Source organism: Paralichthys olivaceus, chromosome 23, assembly GCF_024713975.1.
Source record: "Paralichthys olivaceus isolate ysfri-2021 chromosome 23, ASM2471397v2, whole genome shotgun sequence".
Lineage (NCBI taxonomy): Eukaryota > Metazoa > Chordata > Actinopteri > Pleuronectiformes > Paralichthyidae > Paralichthys > Paralichthys olivaceus.
Window position 1 is genome coordinate 2,819,586 of NC_091115.1, and position 20,952 is coordinate 2,840,537.

General features: G+C 42.8%; 3 protein-coding genes and 1 long non-coding RNA gene across 9 annotated transcripts in view; 2 read left to right on the top strand and 2 right to left on the bottom strand.

The window, feature by feature from the left end:
• The window catches only part of LOC109645529 (phosphatase and actin regulator 4), a 60,703-nt gene extending 55,092 nt beyond the window's left edge, over positions 1-5,611 (bottom strand). For all 6 annotated transcript variants that reach the window (XM_069520020.1, XM_069520019.1, XM_069520021.1 and 3 more), the window contains exon 1: positions 5,472-5,611. The gene's annotated coding sequence lies outside the window, so the exon portion shown is untranslated. The remainder of the gene's footprint in view (positions 1-5,471) is intronic.
• Positions 106-11,545, top strand: pah (phenylalanine hydroxylase). Its single transcript, XM_020104950.2, has 13 exons — positions 106-248; positions 1,626-1,745; positions 5,502-5,685; positions 7,165-7,253; positions 7,762-7,829; positions 8,312-8,508; positions 8,789-8,924; positions 9,024-9,093; positions 9,256-9,312; positions 9,606-9,701; positions 10,094-10,227; positions 10,309-10,424; positions 10,956-11,545. The coding sequence occupies exons 1-13, from the start codon at positions 177-179 to the stop codon at positions 10,997-10,999; spliced, it is 1,383 nt and encodes a 460-aa protein (XP_019960509.1). The 5' UTR covers positions 106-176; the 3' UTR covers positions 11,000-11,545.
• LOC138406792 (uncharacterized) lies at positions 9,711-14,850 on the bottom strand. The gene is made up of 3 exons (XR_011240167.1): positions 14,710-14,850; positions 14,066-14,191; positions 9,711-9,878 (listed from the first exon to the last, which is right to left on the bottom strand). It is a non-coding gene; the product is annotated as an uncharacterized lncRNA (long non-coding RNA).
• On the top strand, positions 12,074-20,705 carry th2 (tyrosine hydroxylase 2). The gene is made up of 12 exons (XM_020104951.2): positions 12,074-12,397; positions 13,096-13,270; positions 13,447-13,535; positions 13,627-13,694; positions 13,781-13,831; positions 14,053-14,198; positions 14,763-14,898; positions 14,983-15,052; positions 15,138-15,194; positions 15,913-16,008; positions 16,098-16,231; positions 16,478-20,705. The coding sequence occupies exons 1-12, from the start codon at positions 12,167-12,169 to the stop codon at positions 16,641-16,643; spliced, it is 1,419 nt and encodes a 472-aa protein (XP_019960510.2). The 5' UTR covers positions 12,074-12,166; the 3' UTR covers positions 16,644-20,705.
• Positions 20,706-20,952: the final 247 nt, after the last annotated feature.

The window sequence follows — 20,952 nt, forward strand, 5'->3', positions numbered from 1 at the left end:
TCCAGTTGGAAAACATCCCGTGACAGCGCCACGCGGAGGGGGTGTGGTGTCACATGGCTGCACACTAAAGCGGAGAGCTTTTATAGACAGCTGCTGTAGCAGAGAAACTTCTGCAGCCTCACACACTCTCTGAGCATCAACACACACACACAGGTCCAATCACCTGAGGAGAGAAGATGGACGCTGCTTACAAGAGAGTCAACGGAAACTATGGTCCCGAGGGAGAGGCTGACAACCAAGGCACAGGGGTAAATCTGATTCCTCACACTGGACATGCTCTCATATCTCATCAATCTTTATGCAATTCATAGTTTGATTTAATCCGGCTGCAGCTGACATTTGCTTTTCATTGACAAATCCTTCAACTTCTGGTCTGCTGTGGTCAAAATGTGTCCATTGTGAGCAGGACAAAGTTATTTATAAGGCTGAGAAGTAAATGTATGTACAAGTGCTTGAATAGAGCCGGTGTGTTTTGGATGCAGCTACAGTAACAGAGCAGGTTATAGCTGGAATATTCTGGGTACAGCAGCAGACAAAGCAGGGGAATGTAAAAGTGCCTCAGTGAAAACAAAAGCAAACAAAAAACTGTTTCCAATGACAAAATGTGCATTCGTAACACACCTGGCTCTACAGACTCAATGTTTGCAGGTATTTGAACAGGCTGTGAATAGATAACACCATTTTGCCAATGTTTAAAAAAGTTAGAGATGAAATATGTTGTTGATTAATCGAAAATCTGCTTCTAGAAATCATGACCTCTTGCCTTTTTGTTTGATGTGGTCATAAATCAAACCATTAATCTGGAACAGGCATCCAATGTGAAGTACACCACGTTTGCTTTGGGAACTTTTCTTTTTAACGAAGTGTAACTAAATATAAAGCATTAGAGAAATTGATCAGTAGTTTATAGCCCTCTAAATTTAAAGATTCCTCAGCTGCCCTCTGAGCTTTGAAGTCAACCAAAGCATTTAATGTTTCAGTAAACGGATTTGTTCGACGAAACAATCAGACCACCGCATGTTAAACATAATGAATCGCTGCTTAGACCGTGCAGGAATGCGGCCATCTGTAAGATGTTCTTCTCCTCCGTGACCGTACCTGCAGAGAGAATTTGTGTGACTTTGAACCGTCTGTGTGTGGAGCATGTGGTCCTGCCGCCTCCTCTGCTTCAGGGGTCTGCGCTTAAAGGTGGAAGGTGTAAAGGGTTCAAGCTTTTTACGATGAGACGGCTAAACTGCAGAATGTCACGGCTCTCAGCTTGATTTCATGCACTTCCTCTCACAGCTGTCCTTCAACACATGGGTTCCGAAACCAACTCAAACGGCAGAGAAGTGATTAGAAAATGTGGGATTTACAAAGTGCAGACGAAAAATTGCCATGGGCTTGTTAGAATCAGGTAGACGATGAAAGCCATTTAACTTGATTCCATTTTTCTCAGGAGAAAGCACCGAGAGATATCAATTCGCTACTGAGAATCGCTTACTCGCCCATGACCAACTCTGCATCCCTCCCTCTGTCTTGCTGACCTTTATAATAACAGTAGTATCAGCTGCTTCCTGTGATGCTGTAACTTCTGCCCCGTTCCATGTCTTAACCGCGTGTTTTTATCTGGTCTTTCTGGACAGAGGAGACGCGGCTCCATGTACCTGGAGGAGGAGACCAACAAGAAGTCGGAGGTCATCTCCTGCATCTTCTCCCTGAAAGAGGAGGTGGGAGCTCTGGCCAGGGCTCTGCGGCTCTTTGAGGTAAACTCGAGTCTCGCCAACCTGAAGTCACCCCTCCATGCTTCATCAATGCTTTCCCCTCATAATCTCCATGCTTGGCACACATGACTATCCCGAGCAGTGACACGGCCCTTTCTTCCTCATAAGGGCCCAGAGGATACACACAGTAAAACCCTGATTGTCAGTTGATAAAATACTTGACAGCTTTACATAACAAGGGAACTTGGTCAGAGGTGATTTCACACAAACTGTCGAAAACAAAAATTACAAACTCTGACCCTCACGGTTAACAAGCAAACAGAATGCAGGAATGTTAATATAGAGCTGGGGGCGGTTTAATCCACATGGGGTTAAAATTAACACCGCTGCACTGTGGTAAAAAAATAAATGATCTACCCCAAGCTCAATGCGCAACCTCAAAAAGTCTGACAAGATGATTATGAAATTAATTTGAGGTAATCGATCCAACAAAAGAACCATTTTTAAGAATGAAAGAGCGTAAAAAGGAACTAATGTAATGAATAATCCAGCACTTGTTCGCCTCCTTGAAGAGAGTTAGGCAACGAGATATCAGTCTCACGACTGTCCTTAAACCAGAGGCCACAGCAGCTGCTTATCATCACTGTGGGTTTATTTATTTTAATGTTAGTTTTAAGACCGTGAAGAAGCAGAAATGTCACAATGTGCTGCTCCGCACAAAAAACTATTGAAGTGTTAAAGTAATAATAAGTTATATATCAAATTTTATTACATATCAGTATTAAATTATCTTTTCGTAACCACACAAGTGAATCATGTTGCTGATTAACATTAAACTAAACAATCGTTACGACATCCAGCTCAGTGTGTTCGGGCAGAGAAACTAGGTTACGTGTACGATTATCGGCCAGAGTTGTTTTCATGGCATGTTTGACCCTTTAAAGAAAGAAACCAAACAAACGCAGCTTATCTCACGTTTGTGTATTAGCTTTGTGCTCTTTGATCCACTGACTCACCTCCTCCTCCTCCTCCTCCTCCTCCTCTTAATAAAACAGTTACTAGCAGTGAATGAATCAAGTTTGCCGAGGAGGACGGTCACTGAGTAAACAGCTGAAACAATTAGTCAATTAATTGGAGGACAGAAAAATTAACTGGGTATCAATACTTTGTTATTTAAAAAATGAAAATGACCAAACAGTGGTGAACCTTCCAATCACAAAGAGTGAGGAGCCGAAACCAATGTGATTTTCACTTTGCATTTTAAATGTTTTAAATTTCCAGTGGGGGGGGGGGGGGTGACCCTGATGACATCATCAGGGTAATTTTTTTTCAAACTTGGGAAATCTCCCATCAGAGAAAAATGCTGTGAATATGAAACATTAGTGATAATAATCCAATATAATATAAAATTACATTTAACTGAAGGTTGGCACTTCTGTTTTATTTGTGAAAGCTGATTTTTTTTGGATCCAGGACCTGAGCTCGGGGTCTGAGCTCAAGTAAACACAAGAAGGTCAGTGTATCTATGTGTGCCTTGTTTTTTTTAATTCTCTTTCATCGATCCAAACGGCCTGCGTACGTGACTACGGGAGCGTATAAACCTTCGTTTGATCCTCGACATCGATGACCTACAAAGATTTGTGTTTGCTCTTCTTGCCGGGATATTAAAAACAAAGTGTTTATTTCTACCAAACATATATTGAAGGAGAAAAGTCCAAAACCATGTAAAACATTGTGAATTATCAAATGTTTCTGGTTAGTGGAGCAGTGGAGAAATTCCTTTCCTCAGGTCTATGAGTTTGTGGGGGTGGAGATGTGGGCAGGCAGAGCGTGATCAATAAAAAGAATGTGCCAAACGCTGCTCTCCAAACGCAATTGTAAACATCAGGATCTTTTTGAACCTATGAGCTCCCGCTTCTCCAATCCTCCCCCTGCTCCACCCCCTGCTCTCCTCACAATTCCAGATATTCAGTAAAGTGGATCAGATGACCCCCAAACCATCAGCACGCTGCTCTTGGGGTGACGCAGCAACATGTGCTTACGTTTAGCCGAGCAACTGTGGCTTCTATCGTGTGTTCATGGTCATCTCGGAGAAGTGGTGCACAAAAAAACCCATCACACTCTTTAGCCTCATGAGAGCAGAGCGCGCATGTGACCGGGGTATCGTGGCTTTCATGTGACGAGTCAGAGCCATGGGCCAACCTTGACCTCGCAGCTCCTGGCAACAGTAGGGTTAATGTCATCAGCACTTCAGTGGAGGGACGGCTCGGAGGGGTACAGAAATCTGACAAACTGACCCTTACATCCCGATGGGTTTAGGATTTAAAGCCTGCTATGTTAAGCTGGACCAGGCCACTAACAGCACACATGGAATATTTCTCCTTGTGCATAGAATCAATGAGCTTATTGCGCTTGAGGACACATTTTAGCTTCAAAGCACCGTTATAACAAATCCTCCTCAGTATGTACAGATTGATGAGTATTCCTCCTTATCTTTTGTACTTCATTCGATTTTCATACCTCGATATTTACTGACAACACCAGGTCAAAATAAGAAATTCATTGCATTGATAACTTGAAAACTTCTATCTGCATGGGACAATGTTTTAATCTTGAAAACAACCTAAAATTAAACATATTGACCGTGGAAACTATTTAAATGCTGCAATCCTAGAGCTTTCCACTTCTCTTCATTATTCATTTTTGAAGAGTATCTTCAACATATTGAGACGCAGCCCCTTTATGCACCATCTGCATCTATTTTACCAGCTTTACCATATGTACATGTGTTATCACTTGTCCATTTTTTATATATATAGATAGATATATCTTTGTTTTACAATGACACTAAATGCGTTATATTCTGTTCTATCTTAATTCTCTTAAAGTTTAAATCTTCTAATGATTCTTGCTCGTCTAATTAGTTGTATCTCGACTACATTTGATCCGTATGCAGAATATATTCAGTGTAGACCATAAACTGGTTTATTGTATCGTAATGTTGAGTTTATAGACAATAACTAAAAGAGTTAAATCGATAATACAAGTTTTCAATAAGAAAACCTGTTTTTGTGAAATCAGCTGATAATATTGCATCACACAAAAATCGAGTCAGCTTTTCTTTCAAAATGCTAACCTGCAGTCTGACTCTGTCTTTGGTCAGGATCAGTTGTAAAGGTGCAACATGACATGTACCCTCAGAAAAAAAGGCTGTTTTATGTTGAATGGGATCCAGATGGGGGAGATCGGGGGTTGGTTGGCGCTGTCGCTCACGCCCTCCTCTCCACTGAGCCTATGGTAGACGGAGAACAACTGACTCCCTCTTCCTCCCCAAACACCACATAAACAAAAACACATTTTTATGCTGATTACCTCGTAAAAAAATCACACGAGAAAGGGCCTCTTTGCACTTTTTGACATAAAAACAAATAATTTCCCAAAAAGTGTGGAAACTTCTCAATGGTTCTGTGTCCGTGCTGCAGAGTGAGGTGGTTTATTTCACTATTCTGCACTTAACCACTACAATATGTCCCACGTGCCTTTACTGTGTAAGTCCTGTGTGTCTGGCTCAGTGTCAGTTTGCAGAGGTCAAGGCAGCTCTGAGTCAAGGTCGGAGCAGACTCCAACGTGTCTGATAGATAATAACCCATCTGTTCAGCAACCTCACAGCACTCACTAGTGGTGAAACAAAGGTAGTGCCGCAGCCTGCTGGAGTAGATGTTTGAATTTTTACTATTTGTCCAAAATAAAAACAACCTCAATTCTCACCGGTCTCCCCCGTTCCCTCTGTTCCTGCAGGAGAAGGGCATCAACCTGACGCACATCGAGTCGCGTCCGTCAGGGCTGGACAAAGACCAGTACGAGTTCTTCATCAGCGTGGACTCCAGCTGCTCCCAGGCCCTGGACGAGGTCATCGACGGCCTGCGCACACAGATCAGCGGCCACGTGCACGAGCTGTCACGCAACAAACAAAAGGACACAGGTTAGACGAGAGTGTGTGATTGCAGGGAGAGGATGCACGCTGGACAAGACGAGCGTGAACCCATTATGAAAACAGTGTTTAAAAGCCCCTAGCATGGCAGGGACTCTCATCATGTGACATAATATTCACGCTGATCAGTAGGTGGCGCTATGACCCTGACTCAATATTGACATATGGAGCTGTTCAGGTCTCGACTCTGATCTTAGGTTTACATTTTTGTGCCGATTGGACAATGCACACTGGAGTTATATTACAACTTAATGTTCACGCTGTTCAGTAGGTGGCGCTATGACCCTGACTCAATATTGACATATGGAGCTGTTCAGGTCTCGACTCTGATCACTGGTTTAAATTTGTGTGCCGATTGGACAATGCATAGAGAGCTGGAGCAGGAAACAGAAGCTAACACCAAGTGTTTCAGACAGAGGTTGAAAAGAGGAGCTGCAGCGATGGATGGTCTGAGGACACTGATGTGTTTTCTCAACATCAGAGCACGTCAACCTTATTAGTTATAACACTAATCAACATTATCAAGCAGAATACGTCTCCTCCAAGATATTTCACTCTGGGTGGTGATTTACGAATTCTCGGCCAGACGCAGTAATGAACTTCCAGTGTCGCCGATGAGACCGATGCCCCGTCGGCCACATCTAGACCTTTATATTAGTCGTTTCCAGAATGACATTAGTTTAGCCACTGAGCAGCAACAGGCCCGGCATAAACAGAGGAGCTCTGTGTCTCAACCCCAGAATAACATGGGGAAGGAGAACATGCCAAGGTCACGGCGGGCGGAGACAGACAGGGCCACCATGATGCTCTTTTGACACCACACAGACACCGAGGGCTACTGGTCAGGGTCAAGTGAACGACAGGATATTTATGGGCAGATTCGGAGACAGCCTGTTTATGGAGGAGCCTGGCAAGGGCCCATTGTGTTCCTGGGGCCTCGGGGTAGACCACACTGCGTAAATGTAGATTAATGTTTGGGCCCCAGTGTTTTTTTTGAGGGTCATAAATCCATATCAACGAGCAGATGCCCCCTCGTGTCGTCTTCTGTTGAGTGTCAAAATGCCATCGCACTGAAAAATAAAAACCCTGCAGGGAAAACACTTTCTACGGCATCAATCAGTTTGTGCTGGACTTTATGCAATTAAGTACAGAATATTCAAGACATTCATAATTATTTTCAGTTTATCAGTGAATTAACTGATTAAATGTTTCTATTTGTATTTATTATGTTTTTCCTGCCATGTCAAATTTCAACAAATGAAGCGTGAACTCTTAAACTGGCTGTGAAATAAAATAACAAAAGCATAAAATGCAACAGTTCTCCGACATTAAGATTTTCCAGGATTTCTAACATTTCTTTCCTCTGGGCAGCGAGTGTGGAATGAATGCTTGATTGATCTGACCTGAGTCACTACATGTTGAATATAAACACTAATTATAGATGTTCTAATAACCGTTATTATCCCGCAGTGCCATGGTTCCCTAATGACATCCAGGACTTGGACCGTTTTGCCAACCAGATTCTCAGTTACGGCTCGGAGCTGGAAGCTGATCACCCGGTGAGGACTGACTCATCTGTCCATGTGCCACATCCTGCCCCTGCATGTGTGTGTGTGTGTGTGTGTGTGTGTGTGTGTGTGTGGGTCCACTCACGCCCACCCCTCTAATGAAAGACGAGGCTCTGGAGATGACAGGCCCCACTCTGCTGTCCATTCTAATGGAAACTATATCCATGTACAAATTGATGTCATTGCTTTAATTGAGCCCCTATAATTATAGATAATTGCTCCCTTTCGCCACCATCATTAAAGTGAAATGTATTCATCATAAGCTGAACAACACTCTACAAAGGCCTCATTTGAATATGTATGTTCCTGCTTTTATCAGAGACGGAGTGCACGATGCCGTCAACGGCCTCAGGGTTCAGGCTGAGCAGAGGATTTCCACTCTTTGATTTATCTGAGAGTGGGCAGCGTGCGTTCATGAGATCTAACATGGCTGTTCTTTGTGTGTGTGTGTGTGTGTGTGTGTGTGTGTGTGTGTGTGTGTGTGTGTTTGTGTGTTCAGGGCTTCACAGACCCAGTGTACAGATCCCGCAGGAAGGAGTTTGCCGACATTGCCTACAATTACAGACAGTAACTACTCTTAATTTAAATCTTTACACTACATCTCGAACACTTTTGCATTTGTTTTCCAAATATTGAAAAAGGTGTTGGAGGGTTTTTTTGAAATTTACATGCTTGTAATATGCATATTGCAAAATCTTTTAAATGAACATGAAGGTTTAGCATTTTTGTAAATTGGGGGCCACTGTTCTTTTTTTTCCACTAGGGGTCACTAAGTTCAGAAATCTGTAAATCCTGTATAAAATTTGTAAAATGTACAATATCAATACGTTTTTGGCAAACACTGTGTTGCTTTAATACTTCTACCAATACTGTCCTGTGCAGTGATATGCATATCCTTTCTGGATTGCATAGTCTAATAATATATAATGTTTATTTGAGAGGGATATAAGTATAAAACACAGATAATAGTCGTACAGCCTATGTTAGCTACAGACGTGAAACCATCGTGATACAAACGACGATACAATAACCTCACGTCTTTGTCCCAGTGGCCAAATCATCCCCAGAGTGGAGTACACAGAGGAGGAGAGGGCCACATGGGGGACGGTGTTCAAGGAGCTGAAGACTCTGTACCCGACTCACGCCTGCCGCGAGCACAACCGGGTCTTCCCCCTGCTGGAGAAATACTGCGGCTACACCCAAGACAATATCCCGCAGCTGGAGGACGTCTCCCGCTTCCTGCAGTGTAAGCTCACAAATTAAATGTTTGTGTGAGTTATATCACATACGTCAGTTCTGGGGTTTTTATTTTGTTGATTGGTTTTGGTATGTAAATGGTAGAATCAGGTTTTCTTTTAATGTCTGATAGAGTAGAAAGGTATAGAATTATTATATCTGACAGTTATTAATGTCAGAGTTTGAACCTGTCTGTGTGAACCTACTCATACGCCGCACTTCCACCCTCCCTCCGTTATTCACATTCACCCTCTCCTCTCTTTCATCCACGTGCTGCCGCTCTCCTGCAGCGTGCACGGGTTTCCGGCTTCGCCCGGTGGCCGGCCTCCTCTCGTCCCGGGACTTCCTGGCTGGACTGGCCTTCCGCGTCTTCCATTCCACACAGTACATCCGTCACAGCTCCAAGCCCACGTACACACCTGAGCCGTGAGTGTCGAGGGTCTCAGCTCCACCTCTGACAGAAGAGAGAGAACAAACAGTGTAAACTTGAATAAAATCAGAGAGTAAATTTTGTTTCTGATGCAGGGATATCTGCCATGAGCTCCTGGGACACGTCCCTCTGTTCGCTGACCCGGGTTTCGCTCAGTTCTCACAGGTAATAAAGAGTCCAATCAGAGCACATTTAATTAAATACTTCAACACCTCCTTCAGGGATTAATAGTGTTTCCTTATCCTGAACATGTAACATGTGTCGTTCTGTAAAGGCTGTTTTCAGTGTTGTGATTTTTTTTTTTTGCTTTGATTCTGTTGTGTGTAGGAAATTGGACTCGCCTCCCTCGGTGCCCCTGACGAGTACATTGAGAAACTTGCTACTGTGAGTACAAATAATATTTGATTCAGATTGAAGTAATCTAAGAAGACTCATTTCAAAATAAATGTGTGTTTCTATCAAATTTCAACTAAATGAAACAAGAAAAGCTTTCATCAGGTCAAGAACCCAGAGAAATAAATGACATAAGGCTAGATAGTAGATTTGTGTTTCTTATTTAAGTGAACTGACCCTTTAATTCTCCTCACAGATCTCAGAGGAGTTCATCGACTTTGTTATCGTGACTTCTTGCCCAGGTTTTTGTGTGAATCCTAATTTCTCGATGTGCGTATCCTCAGGTGTACTGGTTCACCGTCGAGTTCGGCCTGTGTAAGCAGGGATCGGAGATTAAAGCTTTCGGAGCTGGATTGCTTTCATCGTTCGGCGAGCTGCAGGTAAGAGGAATAACCCCCCCCCCCGATGAGTTGTTATCACATACTCACCTTCTTGCACAACCTCGGTGGTACAGGAAGTGGGTTAGTGGTCCACTCATACTTAGGATTTTATGTGTCACTGGGGGAATCGGACCACCGGCCCAGCGAGGGGTGCAGGTAAAGTGGTTCACTAGGTAACTGGAGACAGAGGGAGGATAAACATCTCGCTATAAAGGTCACAAGTTACATGAGCCGCTGTCTGCAGAGGATGTGCACTCTGCCGAGTCACAGCCACAGAAACGCAGAGCCCTGAATAATGCCGCACTTCCTGTGCACGGACGTGGACACGCTCTCGTTGATAGAGAGAGAAAACAGCATGAAACATTTTCTTTTATTCACTGTTTCTCTTGCAGTACTGCCTGACAGACAAACCCGCACTGCAGCCCTTTGACCCGGAAAAGACCAGCATCCAGAAATACCCCATCACAGAGTACCAGCCTGTCTACTTTGTCGCTGAGAGCTTCGAGGATGCCAAAGAGAAAGTCAGGTAAGATTTGTTTTTACTCAGTGAACATGCACCTTAACTTTAGCTTTTCATTTTATAACCTTTATTTCTTTGCGGCCACAGAATATTTGCCAGCACCATCCCCAGGCCTTTCACAGTGCGATACAACCCCTACACCCAGAGCATTGAAGTTCTCGATAACACCAAGCAGCTCATGAACCTGGCTGACAGCATCGGCAGTATGTATCACACTTGAATCACGTTTGTGCACAGAGTGGACGATTCCCTTTTCTCCAAGGAGGTTTTTTTTGTGCAGCCCATATTCACAAATCACAATAAGCAATTAACCCTCGACTACAGTGAGAAAAATCTACAAAAAAATAGGCTATGTCAAATTATTCCAATGAACTTCTATCTTGTCAGAGGAGAAACAATTGAGAACTTCTGCTGTAGAAACTTTTTTTTTTTTTTTTTAGTGCTGCAATGAGGCAACTTCACAACAAAAAAAAATCTCTCAATTCTTGAAAATATAAATCTAATTTTGTGTAGCGTGTTTGTCCTTTTTATATCTTGCCACCTCTCAGATTAACGATCTGACGCCCGAGCTGTTGGGAACCTCCGATTTAAAGTTTAATATTCACGTTACACAATCATCGTCGTCATTTTGAATAAAAACGGAGCGGAGAAGCTAAGAGAAATTTCTGGAACCACTCACTCATAAAAACTCGAAATTACAGTTGATTTAATTTTGTTTTTGCTTTTTCTCTTAGGTGAAATGGGGAAACTGTGTGAAGCCCTGAGGAAACTGGCATAACTGAAATCTGAGCTCAAGCTACCTGAAGATCACTTTTTCTTTATTTTCCTTCTTCATTGAAATAGTCCTTTATTAGACTGCGGACCTAAACGGTTACGCAGATTAGTTTTTCTTCATATGTTAACAAATATGCAATCAAATAATAAGAATGATATATAAATAAATAAATATATATATATATATATATATATACATATATATATACATATATAATCCAATTAGTAGCAAATATTCTATGTGTATTTCAGTTAAGTGAATAAAGTGTAACATACGGACAATAAGGAAGATAACAGCTGAAATGTATTACAGTATGAACGTATACATGTTTCGTAGATCAATCTAAATCTAAAGCCATGTAAACAAATAACTTTAGTTTAATGCAAAACGACAACTGCAATGATCTTATTTTTCCTAAGCATTTTAGAGCTAAAACTTATCGAGAGATCATTTTTGTCGCTAAAGCTTTAATTTCACTTTGCTGTATTAAATGTGTTGTGTCTGCATGAAATGTTTTATTGGAAAAAAATAAAATCCTCTTGGACTTCAGCGGTCGTGTCATTTATACTTCCGTTAATAATCGTGTACAGAATTACAGTGGTGGAGGCCTTTTTGCTTTATTTGGATTATATGGATTTCATCTTACTTTATATTCAACCTGCTTTCTCCTCTTATATTGTTTGTTTTATTGCAGTTTAAAGAAACAACTGGAAAAGGTTGAAAATTGGCCTGTGAGCCAACATTGGCCTATTTATCTAAAAGCAATTCTAGATTCAGGATTTGGTTTTACATTAAACTAACAGATGAGTATTAGATGAACATTTTTAATAAAAATCATCGTCAATAAAATACTAAAATCAATCAAAACCAATCAAATCAGCCAAAGAGTAAAGGTTTCCTTATAGAAATAAGATTTGTGCCTCATGCATCACCTGGTTGAATGAATCTGTTGTGATTGGTAAAAAGTCCCTCGTGCATTTTTTGTGTAACCCTGTTAAAGTGTCCCATAAATAGATCTGATATCATGACGCACAACAGGAGTCCAAAAAGAGCCAAACGCGCGCGTCGCTCTTGCGCAACTCGTCTCCGTGAAGCCTTCGGACCTCAGGGTATTTAAACCTGGAGAAACCTGGAGGAACATTCACTCCGAAGCCTCCGGTCACCGCACACATGAAGACGGAGGGCGGGGTGCAGGCGGCTCCGTTCAGCGGGAGGAAGCAGAGTCTGATCGAGGATGCTCGCCGGGAGCGCAGCAGCGGCTCCTCGGGCTCCCCGGGGCCCTCCAGGTCCGGGGACGGCTCCGTGTTCGAGGAGAAGGACGGCAGGGTGACGGTGAACGTCCTGTTCGCGCTCAGCAGCGACAAAAATGCAGGATTCTTCAAAACTGGAAAAATATTCGAGGTGAGCCCCAAACATGCAGAGATGGAGGAGCTCCTCCATCACCTGGTCCTCCCAAAATCCAGACTGAAACCTGGATTCAGTTTTAAGAAGTTGTTAAACCGATTTTGTTAAATATCTGAACTTGGTCTGGTCCTCATGGCTCCATTGTTTTTGTCTGAATGGTTTTAATTCTTCTGTTGTTTCCTTTTTTTTATCTTAGTGTTTGTTTTGTACAGAACCTTTTGAAAGGTGTTTTATAAATAAAATGTACTTTTACTTATTTCTTACCTACTTTTTAGTTATTTTAGTGTATACTTTTACTAAACAAGTCATCTATTACAAATAAAAGTTCTGTTTTTGTCATATATATGTATATGTTCCCTATTACTGGACCATTATTATCATGTCAGCTGCATTATAACATTGTATAGTCGAGTTGACTAATTCTTTGCACTGTTGGTAGTTTAACCTGTATAATACATTATTGCTTACTAAAGGTACTTTAACAGCTAAATCTTAATTTGAAAATGAACTTGTATCTATGAAAGTCAAAAGGCTTGATGAAATTTCTAACTTTAACTTTTAAAATACAAGCAAATAAACTTATGATTGGAAAGATATTGATTGGTCAAGATGATCAAAGTGTTCAGTAAAGGAGGACAGAATATTCTAGGAGGCCTTTAGAGGTCAAGACACTAAACTACAACAATCTCTCGTAGACGTTTGAAGCAAAACTTCTCCACATCGAGAGTCGACCTGGGAGGAAGTCAAAGAACAGCACGACGGACCTGGAGTTTTTCATCAAATGTGAAGTTCACAGCTCCGACCTGGACGTTTTCATCAACTCCCTGAAGAAAGTGGCTGACGACGTTCGCTTCATACCAGAGGAAAAAGGCAAGTGGGGGGTTTTATTATTATACTTTTATGATATCTTTCCTCTGTTCCGTTCTGTTACTGGCATCATTCATTCATTCAATTCTCCCTTTTAATGTTTCCATATGATAATCACATGTAAACAAGGTCATTAACAAAACCACTCATTATATTTTTTTCTCTCGCCAACGCCACAGTTCCCTGGTTTCCTCGAGTGATAAAAGACCTGGACAGATGCAACATGTTAATCACCAAATTTGATCCGGACATGGATCAGGATCATCCGGTGAGTGTTTCTACATCTGCTGCAGAATGTCACAGAGTCCCTCATCAGATAAATTCAGTGGCTCATGTTCATCTCCATCTTTCTTTTGCAGGGATTCAGTGATCCAGAATACAGGAAGAGGCGAGCCGTTATCTCCGAGCTCGCTTTCAGATACAAACAGTGAGTTTGGTTTTTTAAAATGACGCCCGTCAGTTTTCTGAGTGTGACGGGAATACTGTGTCATAAATTCATTTTCTTTGTTGCAGGGGAGACCCGCTGCCCCCTGTGGAGTACACAGCAGAGGAGGTCTCCACATGGTGAGAGTTCACGTCACAGTCACAGATGCATTGTGGGGAGAAGAGCCCGACCGAGTTTTTTGTTTGAAAGATGTACATTTATATTTTATGCAAAATAAAAAGGGTTATTGTCTTGAAGTTCAATATATATGCGGTTGTATTCGTGTTTTCTTTTTAGTTATAGTTATTAATGATTACATTTACGGTTAAACTGTAAAATAACGACTGTGTTTAATTTGAAGGAGGGAGGTTTACCAGCAGCTGAGGAGCATCTACCCGAGTCTGGCCTGTCGTCAGTTCCTGGACGGTCTGCAGCAGCTGGAGAAAGAGTGCGGCTACGGAGGGGATCGCATCCCTCAGCTCAGAGAGGTGTCCGCCTTCCTGAAAGGTGACAGAGAATGAGACGTTAGAAGTAAAAGAGACGTCTGCAACACAGATCACCCTCCACTTCCAAACATGGAGGAGAGCCTGTGGCAGCTCCAGTTGTCATGGAAACTCAAAAGGTGTTTAGATGGTCCAATTTGGGCTTCTGTAAAAAAACAGAGGACCGGCTCCTGATGTAAATATAAAGTATTTATATTTACCCTCATTCTAGGGTGAAGAAAACAACACTTACAATTTAGATGAAACACTCTTATCACAGAATCTTACACGCTGGACCTTTAAAATATCATCCAGTATGTGTTACTGTGGTGTTCTGTGAGTATTCTGGATAAAATCCATAAAGTCAAAAGAAAAAATAACCCAAGCCATTATATTGTAATTCCCGATTGTTATTAAATTACTTGTTTGCATCAGAAAAGTGATATTTCATCCGAGACCTTGGCTTGAAAGACAGAATCAGGGATGAAGGCTGATTTCAGGTCACACACAGGACATCACTGTGTATTTGCACGTACCTATTGGCTCGGTTTCCTCTGAACACCTATGCGTTCTTCTCTGGTGGTTTCAGAGAAGTCAGGTTTCCAGCTGCGTCCGGTCGCCGGCCTGTTGTCCGCCAGAGACTTCCTCGCCAGTTTGGCCTTCAGGGTGTTTCAGTGCACTCAGTACATCCGACACTCCTCGGCACCCATGCACTCCCCCGAGCCGTGAGTTTGTTTGTAAGATAACTTGACTTTATTCACGTGCACATACAGCTGCTGTTTCCACATCTGTTCACTCTGCTCCGACAGAGACTGCTGCCATGAGCTACTCGGTCATATTCCCATGCTGTTGGATAAAGAGTTTGCTCAGTTTTCTCAGGTGACTGAACGGTGCTGCACAACATCTTTACGTTCTCACAATCAGAGTTCAAACATTCAACACTAATGCATTTTAATCTTTTCAGGAGATTGGACTCGCCTCGCTTGGAGCTTCAGATGAGGACATAGAGAAACTGTCAACGGTAACTTACTTAAAAAAAAAAAAAAAATGTATTTCCACATTAAGTCAATTTAAAAGTCAGTTAAGTGGAGTTTAAAAAATATCCAGAGTGCTTGGGAACAATGTTCTGTGACAATAACAATGTCACAGGAGATTGTGTTTAATGTCAGATCAGATGGTGATGACTTGATCACATGCTGAATGAAAATCTTTAAACATCTAAAGGAATCTACTGTTTATTAATGGTTATTCAGCGCCATCTTGTGGCTGGAGTCAATATTACGCCCTGAGTCACTGGAACAGCCTCACAGAGGAAAACTTTGATATTATTTAAACATCAAATTAAAAACCCTCTTATTTATTCTGGCTTTTATTTAGTGTTCCATAATTGTATGGATCTTTTAATTAAAATCTATATATTATTATGATTATTATATTATTGTTATTATTATATAGTCCAGCTAAAAGGTTTACATTTGTGTCTTTTTCATTTAAAGTCTATGCAAACATATAAAACACTGAAATCTTGCATAAATTTGGTTTGATGGTCTACAGACATTAAAAATAAAGATCCTGCGCTGAGACCCTTTATCTCATCCGTCTTTTCATGATGTAAAAATAAAGCTACTATAAATAAAACATGCTGAGTGTATTCACCAGTCAGCAGACAGACTATAACTTCCTCCAGACACACTCTAAATCATGTTATCTGCTCTGGATTTCCCTTGATTCCATTATAGTTGTACTGGTTCACTGTGGAATTTGGCCTGTGCAAACAGAATGGAACAGTGAAGGCTTACGGCGCTGGACTGCTGTCTTCCTACGGAGAGCTCGTTGTAAGTGTTCACACTCACATGTTTTACTGCGGCGTGTTCTCCCCGTTTTATTGGCCTGGCTCACGATCAGTTTGACCTGTTCTTCTCAGTACGCTCTGTCTAATGAGCCAGAGTACAAGCCGTTCAACCCGGAGGAGACGGCGCTGCAGCCGTACCAGGACCAAACCTACCAGCCGGTTTACTTTGTGTCTGAGAACTTCGAGGATGCAAAGATAAAGTTGAGGTATTTACTCATTATTTTATGTTAAGTACGATCAGGAAAACAAAATCTAAACTCAGCTGTTCCTTTAACTATGATAAAATCAGTTTTAAAGGTCAAAGTGGTTTGATGAGTACAAACATGATATAAAACATAAATTCTGGTCTTTAAGTCACTACTGAAACTCAGCTGAACACCTCTGGGAGACAACCCACTTATATCTTTGCACCTTTTTAATACTAATCTAAAAGCGTGAATTCCTTTGCCCAGGAGATACTCTACAACCATCAAGCGCCCCTTCGCAGTTCGCTACGACCCGTTTACCTGCAGCGTGGAGGTTCTGGATCAGCCCGGCAAGATCCAAAAGGCTCTGAGCCAGATGAGAGAAGACCTGAAGACCCTGCACGGCGCCCTGGACAAGCTCAGCTCATCTTAGGACCAGGAAGAGACTTTCTGCAGGGACGAGACACACGGACACTCCCAAGCAAATGGATGGATGTTTGGTTTTAACGTTATATATGGGATCACATATTAAAATCACACTGTAGTCAGGTTTGTGAGGTTCCAACGGGGCCATTTATTTGTGTGTATAATGACTTGTGTCCTGTGAAGACAATGTAAAAAGAAATAAACTTTTATTTTCATGACTAAGTTTCTTGAAATCTTTAATAATAGATCATGTAAAGGTGCTGAATTGTTGTCCGGTGATGAGGAACAGTGGAGAACGAGTGAACCACTACAATACAAGACTTTTAGGCAACTTTCTATCCATTAATTCCAAGCCAACTATTTTCCATTTGGAAAATTCTTGGAATCCATTTATCTTCATGTGTTATTTAGCAAAGGGAAGGAGCTAATTATGAATGATTTAAGTATCGTGTTCCCTGAGCTGGTCAAAGCCGGAGCCAGCACTGAGGCCCAGCACATCAGTGGGGCCAGGTCACCGGGACCTCACAGTCGACCAAAGCACGGTCCACAGGGCCGCGGTGCTGACAGATGCTCTTCGCTCTTTATTTCTCTCCCTCCGTGCGTCTGGAGGATTTTGGCTCTCAGGGGGTTTTGACCCACGTCCAGTGTTTTGATCTCCACACGGGCGACAATGCATATCAGAGCCGCGCACGTCAAAGCTTTTCCCTGAAAAGGACTCATAAAGCATCAACACCAGCACCAGCACCAGCACGGTGGCTGGCAAACCCTCCCCGTCGGCCACCTTGTGTTGGGAAGAGTTTCCTACCCATAATTCCACTGTACAGTAAATCAAGCCACCCTGGGAAAGCCTGTGTTTGTGGAGTAGAAAAAAAAAATGTGTGCGTGAACAGAGAGAAAGAGAAAGAGAAAGAGAGGGATAGAGCAAGTGGAGGGAGAGAGTGATCTACTGCTTGACAAGTGTGTTGGGACGCACGAACACGCACACGTTCTTTCTCTCTCTCTCTCTCTCTCTCTAACCCGAAAGTCAAACACTTAATAATTTCTTGTATCTCGTTCCTGCATCCAGTTCTCTCAAAAATTGCAAATCCCAGTGAAACCACCGCCAGGATCCAAATCAAAAGCGCATTGCCACGGCAACGGGGACGAGCAGCAAAGGGGCTCCAGCTAGATTCTCGCCACAAATCCCAGATTGCTGTATCATCCTGACTCCAAGCATGAGTGTTTTTCTTTTATTCGTGTCGGGGCCATTCCATCCCTGCGCTGGCTTGGTTACCTCCTGGAAAACAGGGTCGTGAGGTTCACTTTGCCCTCGGGTCCAAAAGAGATTCCTCTTTCATTCCCACTCCTCATCCTGAATGTCTGTTCTTGCTCTATGTAACCTTGGTGAGTGGGTGCGATCTCCTGTGAGAAATGTGGAACTGACTGATAGTCGCAGCTTAAGGTCTTGACTACACGACTGCGGAAATTTCTTTGAACAGATATTTTCCTTTTGCTTTTACACAAATTCTCCATCTATCTTCATTCAGACGAGAACATAAAATTGTAAGTGGCGATGGGGTCGACATCAACTATCCGTCAAATACTAAATTTAGCTGCGAACTCGAAACTTATATATAGCAACCATTGAAGTTGATGTTTCTGGCGAGATTAGAACAGGATCAGACACAGGGAAAAGTTTGCAAAATATCCATATTTGCATGGACAGGGCAGAATCAGGTCAAGTGGCCATCAAGGCACGATGCAATTCCAGGTAAGACTGGGGAAAGACCAGGATGTGTTTTCCCAGTATTGCAACATCTGGAAGTCCAAGTAATACAGCAGGAATCCAAGGCCCATCCATGCAAGAGTTAAATCCCCCTTTTTGTTTGGTTCTGGATGCTGGCGGGAAACCACAGCGATACGAAAAATTATTTTCTGAGGAAGCCACGAAGGCATCCTCTGGCCTAACGAGATCACAAACCTGGAATCACACGGAGGGAAACAAGAGCGGGATCATGGTCAGTGAAGTCAGGCGGAGTCGACTGATGGTTGGGCAACGTGCTTCGACTGGACGCAGAGCCCCAAAGATCTGCGGAGACGGACTCCTCCAGGCAAAATAAAAGCTGGAAGGCCAAAATGACCTGGCACAGAGCTGATACAGACGAGGAAGCCAAGGTGAACTTAACTGGGGGTGAGGCTCGACATCTTGGGAAGGATAGGGGATGATGGAGGGAGCTTACTGCAGCTTTATCTCCCATCGGAGACACAAGAGTAAGTAAGTAAGAGAGGTGTTGGTATGTGAGGTTTTATTTCCTCCCTGGTCAAAGACGAGTTGAGCTGTTTTCCACCTGTATCCACTTTTTATTGTAAGTACAACTAAACCTGTCCTGAGGTTGTATTTCTGTTAATGTACATAAACTACTCAACTGATTTCCATGAATCAAGCTCAAAAGTAGAGATGGAGCACTTTTCGACCAACTCTCCTCAACTCATCTGGATCAACATAATCGCTTCATTCTGGGAAAGCATCGCAAACAAACCAGCCACGAGATTAAATCAAACACCGGCCTCAAAGGGCTCTAATCTCTGCCTTTGTTTCCCCTCATATCATGATCCTCATTATTTTTATTTGCTCTCTTTTCGTTGAGCCCAGGCTTAAAGTTGACAGGCCCGCAGCCGAATTATCTGAAGGGAGGAGATTAGGAGGAAGTTGGTGAGGATTTTAAGGCGGACTGATCTCTCTTTCATCCAGTTCACAGTTTGTTATTAGTCCGCGCACAACCACAAGAGATCAAACTGTTTGTGAAGCACAATCGCTTCATTCAGGTTACATCAAAAGGAAAGGGCGGAGGCCGCGGGCAGTGACATTTGAGGACGTGCTTCCAGGAGAAGACGGGTTTTTAAGATGTTCAACATGGATCACATGTTGTAGGAATCAGTCCACAGATAAATATGGCTCAAATCTTCATGTACTTTTGCTCATTGGCCAGCAGATGGTGTCCTCGAGTCAAGGGGGGGGGGTCCGTAACCCACTGAGATTTCATGACGCATGTTTCAGAGGAAAATGGCTCAGTAAGCGATTCCTGTGCCCTGTATGGCTGCTTTTTTATCATCTTTGGAGCACGTTCAGTGTGCACACATAAAAACGGCGGCCTCTCACTCTGACAGTGACATCTCCTGCCTTATGCGCAGCTGCTCCACCGCGGCCTGCACCTTGAGCACGGCGAAACGTAGAGAGTTGAGACCACATTGGACTTGTTCAAACAAAAGAGTGGACCAGGAGAAGCAGTAGCATGTTATGCTTTGTGGATGGCGGTTAACACCTCCGGTCCAAGAAATATACAAGGTTGACAAACTGGTTTGAAAGAGTGGAGGTCCTTACGGGCTGCTCGATCCTGCACGGACAACGTTGGCACAATACGACTGAGCGTTTCAGCTGACATGTACATTAATAAAGTACAATTAAGGGCTGTGTTGGACACTCGGGTACAAATGCAAATGTATCCAACACCCTTGAAGATAAAGCAGGGCTGCGGACACAAGTGATCAACTGTCACCTCGAAGGATTCACGATCAAGTTAATTAAACAGGAGTCCTCTGTAGCTTAGCCGGCCTGTGACTGAAAAAGGAGATGGTGGTTTCTCACACACGGCTTTCCTGTGACCGTACAATAAGTCCTTGTTGTACCAGGAGGTAAAGTATTACAAGTTTCTGCCAAATAAGCCCTTGTCTTCCATGTTTGGTCTGTAATTATTCGGCCAGGTATTCTTCCTCTCCCCGCGGCCTCACGGACATGACTCAGTTGTCGATGACCTGAAATGGCCTCAGACTCCCTTCCTTCCCAAAGCCTTTCCTACGATTACAATCCTTTCAACCCCAACCCCCCCTCCAGACAGGGTTTGCCCTACACCTGGAGCGCAGCCAAACCTCCTAGCTTTTCCTCCTCCTAAACTTTCTATGGATTCACTGCATCCTCAAAGCAGGGGGAACATACTGTGATATATTCTTGATCTGATTCAGTTAGTCTTGAGTAGTGAACAGACAGACGGAGAGAAAGAGAGAAAGAAAGAGAAAAAGAGAGAGAGAGAGAGAGAGTAGGCACCTGTAGTATGATGATCATGTCGATCGGTGAAGTGAAGATTTGGCACCGACGCTCTCGACGCATTCCACTGAACTACAGCTCTGTTGGCAGCACATAACAGACAACTGATGAAACTCACTCTGCAGAGGAAAGAAAAACGAGCCCTTCGCTGTTTCATCTGTAGCTGAGCTGAGGGGGGGGGGTAGACACAAATAAAAAATAAAAAAACAACGACAATGCTTAGGCATGCAGCGAA

Excerpts from the sequence above, each read along its gene's own strand:
- pah (XM_020104950.2), top strand. The coding sequence starts at position 177 with ATGGACGCTGCTTACAAGAGAGTCAACGGAAACTATGGTCCCGAGGGA. Across the intron at positions 8,925-9,023 it reads CCCACGTACACACCTGAGCC|GGATATCTGCCATGAGCTCC; the intron begins GTGAGTGTCGAG and ends TTTCTGATGCAG. Across the intron at positions 9,094-9,255 it reads GTTTCGCTCAGTTCTCACAG|GAAATTGGACTCGCCTCCCT; the intron begins GTAATAAAGAGT and ends TGTTGTGTGTAG.
- th2 (XM_020104951.2), top strand. The coding sequence starts at position 12,167 with ATGAAGACGGAGGGCGGGGTGCAGGCGGCTCCGTTCAGCGGGAGGAAG. Across the intron at positions 14,899-14,982 it reads CCCATGCACTCCCCCGAGCC|AGACTGCTGCCATGAGCTAC; the intron begins GTGAGTTTGTTT and ends CTGCTCCGACAG. Across the intron at positions 15,053-15,137 it reads AGTTTGCTCAGTTTTCTCAG|GAGATTGGACTCGCCTCGCT; the intron begins GTGACTGAACGG and ends TAATCTTTTCAG.